Here is a 14,022-nt window from a genome sequence, read left to right as displayed (position 1 = left end):
TGAGCTCTGCTAAAGCAGAGTTGTGTTTTGAAGCCTCATCTCTCATTAGATGTTCTCATGTTTGTTTAGTAGTTATGGGAGACTAACTTGGTCTTCACAGAGGGTGTTCATATGCTCTTTAAATTTCCCCCAAAATGAGGCAAGCATCCTTTTTCTTTCTTCACACTGAAGAAGAATGCATGGAAACTTCAGTACAGTATTTTAGCCTTCATTGTCTACTGAGTAGGAGACCTTTTATAATTGAACGAAAACCATATCTGATATAGAGTGAAATTATTGAGAACATCCAAGCTCACTTACTTAGGATGATTTTATATATCATAGAATTGTAGAATGGTTAGAGTTGGATGGGACCTTAAAGATCATCTAGTTCCACACCCTTGCCATGGGCCAGGACACCTTACACTGGACCAGGTTACTCAAAGCCCCAACCTGGCCTTGAACACTTCCAGGGACGTTGCATTTACAGCTCCTCTGGGTAACCTGTGCCTGTGTCTCACCCTCCTCAGAGTAAAGATTTCTTCCTAATATATAATCTAGATCTCCCCTCTTTCACTTTAAAGCCATTAACCCATGTCCTATCACTACTTGCTCTTATAAAATGTCCCTCTCCAGCTTTCTTATAAGCCCCCTTTAGGTACTGGAAGCTTCACTAAGGTCTCCCCAGAGCCCTCTCTTCTCTGGGCTAAACAAGCCCAAGTCTCTCAGCCTTGTCTTCATAGGAGAGGTGCTCCAGCCCTCTGATCATCTTCATGGCCCTCTTATGGACTTGCTCCAACAGGTCCACATTCTTCTTATGTTGGGGCCTCAGAGCTGGACACAGTACTTCAGGTGGGGTCTCATGAAAGCAGAACAGAGGGGCAGAATCAACTCCCCCTAACTGCTGGTCACACTCCTTTTGATGCAGTCCAGGACACCACTGGCTTTCTGGGCTATAAGCTCACAGCTCCAGGTTATGTTGATCTTTTCATCAGCCAACACCCAAGTCCATTTCCTCAGGGCTGCTCTCAATCCAGTCTCTGCCCAGCCTGTATTTGTGCTTGGGGTTGCCCTGGCCCCGGTGTAGGACATTGCAGTTGGCCTTACTGAACTTCATGAGGTTTGTACAGGCCCAGTCTCCAGCCTGCCAAGGTGCCTCTGGATGGCATCACTTCCCTCTAAAATATTTTGGTTTATCTGTAAAAGGACCTTCCACTTTATGGTCAGGTTGGGAAATCTTTTATTCACCATTAAGACAGTTATAAGGACAAACACCAAAACATTTCACCTAACAAACAGTGAAAAGAATCTTGTTTTATTGTTCCAAGTCCAGAAATACATCCCGAATTCATCTGAAAATCTACCAATTTATTTGACACTGAGAAAATTAAGTCAATTTATAATTCAGAAATACTTTTTTTTTCTCTGAAAGTCTCTGCACTCGAAAAGCTTCAGCCCTGATTTACTCAGAATGGCCTCTACTTCCTTGCCTCATTTGATATAATACCTTTTTTACAGCTTCTCTAAGATGTGATTGGATCATCTTATGTTACATCCCAGCCTTATGTAAGAACTAGTATTTCACAGCTGAGCAAGCTCAACGCAGTTTTGTTTTAATTATTACTTATGACTGCTACTTAGCAACTCTGCCATTATTTGTTATGCAGGATTAATTAAAATTGTCTAGGCAGCAGGCTTGAAAGCCACAACTGAAAGGATACCAAGTTGTGTCAGTTCTCAGAGTAAGGTTTTGAAGGTGCTGGAGAATGTATCTGGATTCAGCGTCACAGCTTTTAGCCATGTTTTGTTGCTCTGTCATGGTTCACTGAAGCTTTTCTGGGATTAAATTCATGCTGAACAATTGATGCTTTTGCAGTCTCATGGAGCTGGGTTTTCATACCAAAGTAAACTTACACCAAGTCTTGGGGTCTTGGTCTCACCTCTCATCTCTGAAGAACGGCCAGCATAAATTCAGAAATACCCTTATTAGCAGCCACACATCATGGCACTATGCTAAAGCCAGTATGACTTGCACAATGTTTCCTTGATGAATGCTTATGAAAATATTTTCTTTGGGTAGATCTTCATGGTATAGGGGAAAGCAAGATGAGATGACACATTGTCTGGGGAACGTGCCTTCTCCAACTGCCACCTGGCTGCTCCACAGTGCTCACTGTGATGGGCATTGCTTTCACATTTTTGCCCATTTCAGGGGGTGTGTACTTAAAAAGCTTCATGTGCTCTCATAGTGAAGTATACCACAAATGCAGTCCTTTTGTGGAAAATGAATGGGTGTTAAAATTACCTGTCAGCGGGGCAGGTTTGAACAAGGATGCTTGCACACACCTATATCCACTACTGTGTAAGTCTGAAATAATGAGCTACACCTGGTTACTGTGAAAGAATAAAGTCCAGAGCAAGAAAGAATTTCCCTCAGGATTCTCCTTTACTTTTTGCAAGTATTTTTGGCTTTATCCTGAGACCAAAGCCTGAACTATGGCTTTTCTACTGCATTAAATAAAGATCGGATAGACTTGCAATCAGGATCCTCCTAGTTAAGTGATATTTTGTATACTAGTGCCCTTCTGATAGCAGCTACTAATTAACAACAACAAAATAGGAGATTACAGTTTGTTAGAAGATACAATGTATTTTCAACTTTCTGGAGACATGCCCTGTGGTGGGCTGGATCCTCAGCTGTCATGCAGTGGGTTGGTTTGAAAGTAGATGCTTTGAACATTATTTGACTTCCCCCTCCAGGTTCGGGGTTTACATGCTTTCCTTTCTATCTGATGGCTAATACCCGCTTGCTCAGAACTGAGGACAAGCAACCAGCATGAGTCAAACCTTGAGTGCTTTGTACCCTGCCCTCTCCCAATGGTAAACTATTGAGATCTCACAAGCTTTAATATCCTCTCTCCTGATGGTGCTCAGCTCCCAACTTGCTGTGGCCACGTGTGACTGTCTGGTTTTTACAAGCTTTAGCATGGCTGTAAGTGAATGCTGTGATATTCAGTATGGTCTCATTATTTTCAGTAAAGAAAATCCCTGTAAGGAAAATTTGTGAATTTCTTGTGCTACAATTTTCCTTCTCTTTTTCTTGACATCTGTGTTCTTGTTTGTCTCATTTCTGAACATGGTGGAGGAATGTAGTGGTTGGTGGGTTTTTTGGTTGTGATCAGTCTGTTGCCAGTATCAGTGAAAATGTCTAGAGTTACAGAGTAAATAAGAACAGGAGTCACAGGAAATTTTATGCTAATTTAAAAAAATAAGTATTAGAGGAAAAAAGTACAACTTGAAACCAATCATGTTGCTTCTCAGTGTAATGTAATTTCCGAACTGAAACTCCACATTAAAGGAAACAGAGCACTCAGCTCTTTTCTATGAGATTTTTTTCCATACATTGTTTCTTTGTGATGCTGGTGTATTTCTGCCTTGCATGCCTCTTTTCATGCTTTTTATCAAAAAGGTTAGGGTTTATCCATTCACCTCCTTTTCTGTATCTAGAGTATATAGCTAGAGCCTGCTCCTTTCTGTCTTATATACATATGTATGTGTGTATATATATATATATTTACAACTTGCAGATGCTTTTCCTTTGCAGTCTTCCAAAGGAAAGAGCACATATTTTCAATAAGCTTTTCCAGAGCTGTTCACCTATTTCAATAGCAGTGAGCAGGCAAGGAACAAGTGATATATCTGTTCCCCTCTACCTGGGTTTCCCTCTCTCCTTCCTGTCCTTCTTGCAGCTTGGTCAAACTACCTGTTAACTTTTCTGTGTTGCTGCTGAAAGTGCAAGGAGTCCTCTTGTACTCCTTCAGAAGCAGAAGCCACTTGTGATAGAAATGTCTCCTGAAACCTGGGTGAAGCAGATGTCTTGGGAGCATTAGTGCTCCAGTGTAAAGGTCAGTGCACTTCCAGTGAGCGTATCAGAAGTAATAATCCTGGTCAGATGCCTGTGGGGCTCCGACTCAGCATCCATAAAGACCTCTTACACAGTAGGCAAGCAAGCCAATGACGAATGGCAAAAGCCCTTGGTAAAGGTGATGGTGTGTGGTTACCTGCTCCCAAAGCACAGACCTCTTGTACTCCTTGATGGACTTTCCCTCAAAGGGTATGACTTAAATGCTGTGCCCCCCCTCCTTTACCACATTGCCTTGGGGGAAACAGTTACCTCAACCCAGGCTGGAAAGCAAGTATTTCACAGGGCAAGTTTCCTCTGAGGAACATTCTTGCCTTTTGTATCATCAGGACATGCCCCTGCTCAGAGGGAAGGAGGAGCTGCTCCATGATCAAGCTATCTCATCCATCGTGTGCTGAAGCCATCTGGACTGGCCCTTCCCTAATTAGGGCAGCAGTCACCTGAAACATCTTCTCTGTGGATGACCTCACTGCTGCCTTCTTGCTGCCATGCTTCCCCATGCAGCACCTTGCCATCCTGGCAGCAGCAGCTGCCAAGCCCATGCTTCTCCTGAAGTGGTCTTGTCTTTGCTCACTCCCTTGCTCCATTTTCCCTCAAAAAAGAAACATGTAAGAAATGAATTAACTTGTCAAGTGAATGAGTTGACTGGCTATTAAAAAAAAAAAAAAAGCCACATTCCTCATATATGCTCTGCACGTGCCTCTGTTCACCCATAGCCTCCACATCCAGCCAAAAGAGGGACTGGAGTGATGCTCTTGGAAGGGTCCTCAAAACATTGTATTTTTGGAGCTGACGATGGTAACTGAAGTGATGAAGACTGAGTTTTAAGCTGAGGGGAATTGCTGTAGGTGTTTAGGTGCCTGGGTACAATAAGAATGTGAGGGAGCTGCACACTGGTGGAGGTGGAAAGGAGCTACAGAGCAGAGGCAGGAGGACTGTCATATTCCCAGGCCTGCAGTATTGCTGGGTATATAAAGCTGTGTGTCACTGGGATGAGCCTTAGACTGAAGACGGTTTTGTGTGGCTGGAAGGAAGGTGTCTCTGGGCGAAGGACTGTGGCTGTGGGGTTGGTCACTTATGAAGAAGGAGGATGGGGGAGTATTTGAAACAGTCAACAGTGGGATGATAGTGAGGACTGAGCACAAAAGAGTGCTTGAGGTGACATTTGGTCAGTGTCTGAGTGATGGTAGTAGCAGTTGACTGAGGCAGTATAAGGTGCATGCTCCCCTCAGCTGTCTCCTTCATAGCTTCCCCTCAGTTCTTGTCAGAGATGAAAACATAAGAAAGAAACTGGTGGCCTTGGAGGTGCTCCTTGTAGAAGAACACACTGCAATTCCTTCCTGTTTTTTTATTATGCACATCACTGCTTGTCTTAACCCCACTGCCCCTCATTCTAGCTTGTATGACTCTGCAAAGTTAGCCAGTACCTGTGATGATGACAACAAAGCAGGACCCTTGTGCAAAGGGAAAGCAGTCAGTGAAGTGGATGTCACAGCTTCATACTTTCCTGTCTGAACACAGGGACAAGCTACCACTGCTGAAGATGCACTCAAGTACAAAGGCCTTGTCGAATGGTTGCTTGTATACCAAAGTTGTTGCACCTCATGGAGCATGCTAAGCTTGAAGAGAAAAGTCTATGGCCTGTTCTTGCTTGGGAAAGTCTTAGCCCCTAGAGTGGTAAAGGGAGGTTGCTTACACCAACTTGGTGTTGTGCATTTCCAATATTGTACTTTCCATCTAAATCACCTACATCCTCAAGAGATACCACTGCTGGCATTGTTACTGTTGGGGAAGAGCAGCTGGCTTCTCTATCTCTGTCATAGTGAAACCCCCTGCTTTGGTCACCAGTGAAAAAGCAAAAACCCAAACAACATATTTGGATGATTTAACTTACAGGCATCTTGGGTTTGATATGAGAGAATTTAATGCTGTTAGTAACTGCTTAGAATTCCGCATTTAATCTCAAGTGGCAAATAAGATGAAAGAGTTATTTCATACTAAATACTGCTGAAGGAAATCACACATAAATAAGCCCACAAAGGAAATGTTTCCAATTTATTTATATAAACAATTGCATTTTAAAAAACATTCTTGTCCTACAAAAATAAAATGAAAAGCAATTCACAGAATTTTAAATAAATAATCTCAAACATACATATTTATCATAAGCAACTTGAACCCAGCCAAACCCAGCAGGTTGGGTCAAAGATAAGTGACTGTTGAAATGTGGCTGCAGCGTACAAAACACAGTGAACATGATTCTGTTCTGAAGCAGCTTACAACTTAACTCAAATTCCTCTGTTACATACCCTAAAATAACTAGATCTGTCTAGACTCATCTTCCTTTGACTCTAAGCCAACCACTTTTCCTTGTTAATAGTAGAAGGGTGCTCTGAAGTGTGTTCCAAAGATGGATCTGTATAACAATTACAGGTTTATCAAGTGTCCAAGCAGTTTTCACTTATAAGCAAATACAGTACTAACCACCTTTTTATACAAGGTTATTGAAGATTTTCCCTTCTTCATGCTTCAAACAGAAGAAGGAAAATAAATGCCCTTTTTTCTCCCAAAGCATTCATACCAAAGACCACCTCAAATCAGTCACTGATACTGGCTGCTATAGGAGGTCTTGATTCAGCTATTCGCACTAACAGTTACAGACTTACACAACAAAAGGTAATTGGCCTCTCTAAACAAATCAACAGAAACAGAAGTCACAGTCAAACTATACTACTGCCATAGCCATTGCAACACACAGGCCTCTAGAAATGTTTGAGAGATTCATGTGAAATATAAAACTCAAGTCCTTTTCCAGAAGTAGTCAAGGAATTTTGGGCAGAGGCACAGAATAGCAGGTTGCTGCTCTATTCCAGTCTGAAGTGACTTTTTCTTTTTATCTATAGTTCCCAAGCTGCTTTTATAGGAAGATCATCTTCTACATTTCCTCTCTCTGCATTAGGAAAAAAAAAAAAAAAAAAAAAAAAAAAATACCCTTACATGCAAAGTTTGAAGTGCTAGTACAAGAACCTGCGTAACTCCTTACGTACCCAGATGGACCTACATTATTTTAGTGCTGGATCAGGACAAATATGTCTAGGAGATTCTGTCCTAGCCAGCCAGTTTTAAATAAGCTTAAGTCACTTAAAATGCCTCTGTTTATATGTTATAAACAAAACATTATCCCTTTTCCCCCCAGTAAATAGAACTATAAGTCACAAATATAGCTTGTGTACATAGACAAGCTACCTTCAAGTCTTGGTGCCTTGAAGTTTTGCTAGATCTACGCTATATTCATTTCTCTGCTGTGTGTGTTTACACAGCTTCTCAGTTTTCACTGTTCCCCAAGAGTCTGGGGTTTGGGTACTAAAAGCTATACTATAGTCACATCCTTAACTAAAACTATACTGTCCATTTGTCCTTAAAGTGACAATGATTACAATTATATCATGAAGTAGAACAGAGAACTACAGCTACAAAAAGAATAGCAATAGTTTGGACTAAGACCTTCCCAAGGTCTGATAAAACTGTATCTGGAGCAAGATACAAGCAGCCTTGTACTGCAGCATGAGAGTCAGTTCTAAATTCAGTACCTATTATTATCCTCTTACACAAATAATACTTCTGTGACATATGCTTCAAGAACAAGTAGTATCCAAAAAAAGTTCTATTTTCTTTAAATAAATTAAAAAAGTATAATGCCACATGAAAGTAGATTTACACATAAACCCAAACATAAGTTACTATAAAAAGTGCCTTATTTTGCAAAGAGGGAGAGGTAGTATCAACAATGAATGCAATACATTTTCTGACTTTACATAAGTGAGTCTCAAGTATATGTATTTTTGTTAATCTTTGAGTGCTCATATTGAATTCATAATCTTTTGTCAGTTTTCATGAAGGCAATTTTTTCTTGTAGTTTTAGTTCAATGGCTTGTTTAAGAAGTTGCTGAGGCAGTAACTTGCTTTTGTAGTGTTATGTGACCTATCAAGCGAAGAGACAAAAACCCCACTAACACTCTTCGTCAAGTATTAAAACAACATAAAAAGAGTTGGAACCTTTGTCCACTTTGGAATACATAGTTCTGTTACAGAAGACCTTAAACAAGGGATTCAGCACTGTAGAGCTCAAACACAGAAAATCCCTTTTGTAAGTAGAAGCCTTACCTGAGTAAGGCATCTAAGGCAACCCCCAGAATGAAGATGCTCAAGTCTTGAAGGGGTTTTTCCCTGGTTTTTTTTTTTTTTTTAAAAAAAAAAAACACTTTAAGCCATAAATAGAATAAATTATATAGTTAAATAAATAAATAGATGGATTTTTACAACTCAGCAGATCGTTCTTTCAGTAGTAGTGTGGGATTGATGTCTTCCATTGCTGTTTTTGAGGTACTAACATTAATAGTTGCCTCTGTGGGTTCAGGATTTAAGATGTGGAAAGCTGTGAACGGACAGCCTTTCACATTGTTGCAGATGAGCTTCTGTAAGGATGCAGTATTGATTATTTCAAATCCAACTTTTCCACCAAAGGTGCTAGGCTTCCAATACTCAGGGGAGCAGATAGCATTTCCCATGAGTCCTTTCAGAGAAAATGGTGCTCCAATCTCCACCATTGTTTCACCAAAGATGGCACCTGGTCGTGGCTTTTCTACAAGAAGGCCTGGGTACAGCTCCATAGCATCAATGTCTCCATAAAGCTCTTCCAGTTCAGCTGCCATTTCTTTTTCTCCTGTAATCGACAAGTAAAAACTGTAAGTGGAAAAATCCTATTTTCACTGCAAGACAGTCCTGTTCAAGACAGTAACAACACTGTAGGACTCTGTTAGCCATTTTAGGCTAACAGAAAGGGGCCTTTGTTTGTTGGAAAGGATAAACATTGTTACCTGTAAGTTCTTCAAATGATTTGAATGGTTTCAACATGAAGCGTTTCCTGTACTCGTTCAAGGACTGGTATCTCATTTGTCTGCTTTGGTCAATTGAAGCCTTCGCTACTTTCTGTACTGCAGCAGGAACATTTTTCCCACCAGCAACCTATTTAATAAAGATGAAAAGTAGTAAGATCTCCCGATAAAAGTAATGATGAAGTTGTGCCTTTATAGTATTTGATTAGTTTCTGATAGCTTTCCTCTTACCCCCTTGTCCCATCCCTAGTTTACATCTCTGTTGGTTCACTAGCAACTTGAGAGAGTACCTACCCTGCCAGCACTTTGCTTGGAGAAAGATTTCACCATATGGGAAAGGCCATGTTCCAGCATTATGGAGTTGTTGTAGAGGAACTGCTGAAAAGTGTACTCCTGGTCATGTATTTGGAAAGTGTCAGGCAGAAGTGGGTGCCAGTGGTAGAGAGTATTAAATTCAGCTGCAATTCGGTTCTGGTATTGAAATCGCTGGTTGAACAGCAACTCAGGATCAAACTTGAGTTTGAAGTGGTAGCCACTCAAGTGTTGTACATAGTCCTCAATAACGATCTTGATTGTCTCTCCTGTTGGTCAATGAAAGAGAGGAGAATATTGATATTGATTCCCTGATAGAGAAAATACCATTTCTAAACTGTTATTAAAAAAACGCCTCCAGAACTATAATGATCAGGGTAACACACTCTTCAACATTGTTATCTCTTCTAGAGAAGAATTCATATATCTTCCATGATTAAGAGGTGAAGCAGTACTTTTAAGACTCCAAAATTTTTTTTGCTGTGGTAGAGAAGCATTTTCTACAGGCTGCTCCCCACACCCCAGATACACTTCCTTGTATGTTCCACAGAACAGCACACATCAGTATCTACACTGTGTTCAGTTATACTATACTCTCTAAGGTGGATGTAGGAGATAATAAAGAAAGTTGGTATCTGAAACCAACTCTCAGCTTCTGAGCTGCTTAGTAAATTGTCTTGGTTTACTGTTTCAGTCAATTTGAGCAAGATCTTTTCAAACTTAGTGTACATCACAATTTACAGAAGACTAAATACCACTAGACAGTTAGACAAGTATGTAGAATTACATTTTACATTATTTCCTGAACATTAGATAAACACAGCTGTTCTTTTAAACTATACTTGAACTGACCCAACTCCAAGAAAAAAAAACCCAAAAAAACAAAAAACACAAAAACCCTCCACAAGGTCTGAGAGTCTGAGGTCACCTAGCCTTGCATGCTTTCTCTGAAAAGTGAGCCTTAGTTTCCTGCTTTTTCACCACTTTCAGTTCTGTTTCCCTTTGATAAGGGAATTAAGTATCACTTAGCTCAGTTTTATTCAGTTCTGTCTTTAATATAGATGTACAGGAGGAAGCTGTATCTCAATACAATCCCAGTGACAGGTCATGCAGGCTCATATGTATGCCCTCATGTACCAATTTATGTAATAATTTTCACTCTGATTACACCTGCTACATCTGCAGTAGATAACAGGTAGAATTGTCATGCCCAAGAGAAGGTTTGAGTTGCATGTAGTAGAAGTGACACTCACCTATCAATATGAGTCTAGTAGTTTGGAACAGCTGCTCATCATCCCACTCCGGATGCTCCTGTTTCAGGATGTCACAGACCCGGTTGTGTTCCCTCAGCCATATTGTAGCATACATCATTAAGCCTGGGACCAAGCCAAACACCTCCTGCCCAACAGAAAACTGCAAGTGTTCTGGTATGTGAGGAGGGTAGATCATCTCTGCCTGAGTGTCCTTCACTGTTGGTGGGTACATTTCTCCATCAATCATCTGTCAGGGGTAGGGAGAAAGAACAAGAGACTTGTAAGCCATGATGCTACAAGTTAACTTGCATTGACTGTTACTACCAACTTCAGGCTTATGCTTTAGATCAACTACACCATGCACAGAGCACTAGCTTTAGGAAGTATCTGTCAAGCAATAAGAAGGCAGGGATTCTGAGATAAGACATACCTGGTATTTTAGCTTTCCATCCTTCAGAAGTCTCAGTTTAAGTTGCCTCTCCAGAGTCTCTCCATAAATATGGTTCAAGTCAACCTATAAAACAAAAGTATTTGCAACATGAAGCCAGCCCACATTTTTTGCTATTTTAGGATGTGTCCCACTTCTATGGATGCCAATAGGAGTTCATCCCTTAGATGTTTACCTTTTAATTATATTGTTGTTACCTTATAAGTATCATGAATTGATATTTAAGATGAAGCCAAATTATTTCCTGGCAACTACAGCTATCTCAGCATAACAGCAAGTTTTTAAATTGACTGGCAATTTAAAAGGACTCTGTTTAAAAGTGTCAGCAGCTTTCTATTATGCAGAAAGGTCTTTATATACACAGATATTTTATTGCCTTGTTTTAGACATACACATTACTTATATTGAAGAACTCTTTGTCCAAAGGCTGCCCACTTTATAGATAAAGATCCTAAACCAAGTCTGCTTTTGAAGTTCTTTTTAAACTAAGTCTCTGATTTGCAGCAGACAACATACTTTACAGCACGGGATACAGCTCTTTGCAACTGAGAAATTCTAGATACTCACTAGATCTAACATGCTTTAGGTGAGAGCAGATTCTTGCGAATAGTAAAAAAGTCAAAGATCATTGTGCAGATATTTTAACCAGAATCATGTGCTTTACATAAAGTGGTTTTGACCCAGGAAGAGATGTTACTGAGTGCTGGAATTTTGCCTAAGCAGAAGTCACAGAAGGGACAAACCCATCAGATTGTGGCAAATAGTGCTGCACAGTATGTGAACTGGTGTTTGTGTACCCTGACAACCTTCAAGATAGCATTAAATGGTTAGTGGCAAAAAAGGTCTAAGTGCTGTGTTCAAGTTACAGAGCTATGATCATACCCCATGGCCGAGAGCTTTGGTGAAGCCAGGTCCTTTCTTGTGGTCCGTCTTGAAGAACTGATGAGTGAAGTGTTGGGCAAAGAATGTGAACATCACATTTGTGCCTTGTGGGTCAGGAATAAATTTTTTCCTTAGCAAAAACCTTTCCACAATCAGCTTGGAATCTGGGAGCTCTTTCTTACCTGCAAGAGAAAGAAATAGTGAAATATTCCAGAGAACTATGTTTATGCAATACTTAATTTTGTTCCTAACAGAAAGGATTAAAGCTTTCAATATATTATTGAGGGACAGCAGCACTAAATTAAGGGGAATTATCTGCTTCTCTATGCTCACTTTCTTGATTTTGTTTGAAACCTCTAAATTCCGCAGTTTTATGATGTAACTCAGTGAGAGTCAGAATAGTTATCTTTTACCTCTTTACACAGTATATCCAAAACAATGGCTATTCTTAAAGTAACCTACCCTGGAAAAGGTTACAGACAAGCAGGTCTCATGGTATGTTCTAAGATAAAATAAACAGAAATTCCTAGAAGTGAACATTATGCATTTGGTTTATTCCTTACCTTTCACACCCATTGGTGTTGGACAGTCAAGTCCTACTGGTGGAAGGCTTCTTGTGTAATAGGAAAGGTTGGAATAAGCTTCCCAGTTTTTGTAATTATAATCACTGTTGTAAGTTGGTGGGCTGTCGATCAAGTGTGATCTTGCTGAAAAAGAAAATTAAAAAAATTGTTTGTTTGTGTGGGTTTTCCCCCCTCCCCAAGACGTACATTTTCGTCTCAAAAAGTAAGTTGCAAGGCCATATTTTTTCCATGTATTCTGGAAGCAGTTGCATTCATTGACAAATTCCACGTACATCAGCTACTGATGTTAAATGGGATTACAGTTACTCAGTAACAGGATTGAGTCCCGGATTATCAGCTGAGTCCAGCTATTAACATTAGCAATTGAGTGCAAAATGCTAGCAAAATCCTGAATTCTTTAAGAGATTAAAGCAAAATTCATCTCCATTTCAAAGCATATTTCATACAAGTCTGCATCATGCAGAAATCTCAAGTTTTGAGTAGACTGTTTTTACTTCAGTTCAATTTAGGTTGCTAACTTTATATACAGACCAATCTATCATTCTGGAGTCCTAGGAGTGACTTCTGTCAGTTAAGAGGACCAGAAGACAGAAGTCATACTTACATGTTAATACATATCTCATAATAGCATCGCGTAAGAAGGGTATGTTGTTGATGATACTCCAGGCTCCTTTGAAGTGGGTAAGGATGTAGTGGACAGTATTTGGTGAAGGTTTCAATGTTAGCCTCAGCCATGTGAAGAATTCCGCTGTGAGCATTAATGAAAAGATTATTGTAAATTAGCTGTTGAGGATAATCTGCAATACTGGGATTTAATTTTCAAATTTCAGTTCCATGAAGAGAGATTTAAGATACTTACGTGTGGTACAGTTTTCCCCGTAATACCCTGTCCTTGTACAGTCACATTCATACTGATCAAATCCTGTTGTCATGCATACTCCTCTGTTCTGACAGGGGTTTGAGCAGCAAGGGTTGGCTAGAATGAAACCAAAAGCTCTGATTAGCATTTTGTATAGCTACACCAGTATTCTCATCTTACTAAGATAACTTGTCAAACTTAGGTAGACAATACCCTGAAGTCCAATTCTTACTGGGAAGAGAAAAAACACGCAACAATTCACACTAGCCTTTAGGCTACTACAGGTAATGGTTATTAGCAAAAGCATAGGAGTTTGTTTCCTGACAACAATAAATATCCTCAGAAGCGCTGGATTATCTAGCAGGAGGCCTGACATCCTTTCTACCATATAATAAGTATAAGAGAAATCATAAGAGAATATAGAACATTAGAAAAAACCTATAAATATGAATCCGTTCGCAGCGGAAAAGAAATGCTCATCCATGGTTTAGATGAAGATTCACCCGCGGCAGTTTGTTTCCTGACAACAATAAATATCCTCAGAAGCGCTGGATTATCTAGCAGGAGGCCTGACATCCTTTCTACCATATAATAAGTATAAGAGAAATCATAAGAGAATATAGAACATTAGAAAAAACCTATAAATATGAATCCGTTCGCAGCGGAAAAGAAATGCTCATCCATGGTTTAGATGAAGATTCACCCGCGGCCGGCCCCGCTCCTGCCCCCGTGAATGGAGGGAGGGGACTCACCTGCGTGGCCGGCAGCTAGGAGGACAGCCACCAGGGCGCAGGGCAGGACCATGTCCCAGCGGGGCTGTGGAGGGGGCTCTCGCTATGTCTCAGGCTCCGCGGGTGCTCGGCGCCGAGAACCCAATGCCGCTCCCAG

General features: G+C 40.4%; 1 protein-coding gene across 3 annotated transcripts; it reads right to left on the bottom strand.

Annotated features, from left to right (window-relative positions):
- Positions 1-8,167: 8,167 nt before the first annotated feature.
- On the bottom strand, positions 8,168-13,938 carry PTGS2 (prostaglandin-endoperoxide synthase 2 (prostaglandin G/H synthase and cyclooxygenase)). 3 transcript variants are annotated; one of them, XM_010015553.1, is made up of 10 exons: positions 13,887-13,938; positions 13,135-13,251; positions 12,880-13,023; positions 12,255-12,398; positions 11,692-11,873; positions 10,792-10,875; positions 10,362-10,608; positions 9,091-9,377; positions 8,779-8,926; positions 8,168-8,624 (listed from the first exon to the last, which is right to left on the bottom strand). In XM_010015553.1, the coding sequence occupies exons 1-10, from the start codon at positions 13,936-13,938 to the stop codon at positions 8,218-8,220; spliced, it is 1,812 nt and encodes a 603-aa protein (XP_010013855.1). In that variant the 3' UTR covers positions 8,168-8,217. The 3 variants fall into 3 exon arrangements, with proteins under 3 accessions (XP_010013855.1, XP_010013857.1, XP_010013858.1); XM_010015555.1 differs by lacking the exon at positions 13,887-13,938 and having other exon boundaries at positions 8,779-8,925; positions 9,201-9,377; positions 13,135-13,243; XM_010015556.1 differs by lacking the exons at positions 12,255-12,398; positions 13,887-13,938 and having other exon boundaries at positions 13,135-13,243.
- Positions 13,939-14,022: the final 84 nt, after the last annotated feature.

The sequence above is a fragment of the Nestor notabilis genome, unplaced genomic scaffold, assembly GCF_000696875.1.
Source record: "Nestor notabilis isolate BGI_N333 unplaced genomic scaffold, ASM69687v1 scaffold14815, whole genome shotgun sequence".
Classification (NCBI taxonomy): domain Eukaryota; kingdom Metazoa; phylum Chordata; class Aves; order Psittaciformes; family Psittacidae; genus Nestor; species Nestor notabilis.
Note: the sequence above shows the minus strand (reverse complement) of the source record. Positions and strands in the feature narration are given on the sequence as shown.

Excerpts from the sequence above, each read along its gene's own strand:
- PTGS2 (XM_010015553.1), bottom strand. The coding sequence starts at position 13,938 with ATGGTCCTGCCCTGCGCCCTGGTGGCTGTCCTCCTAGCTGCCGGCCAC. Across the intron at positions 10,876-11,691 it reads CCAAAGCTCTCGGCCATGGG|GTTGACTTGAACCATATTTA; the intron begins GTATGATCATAG and ends TTTGTTTTATAG. Across the intron at positions 8,927-9,090 it reads CCAAGCAAAGTGCTGGCAGG|GTTGCTGGTGGGAAAAATGT; the intron begins GTAGGTACTCTC and ends TTTATTAAATAG.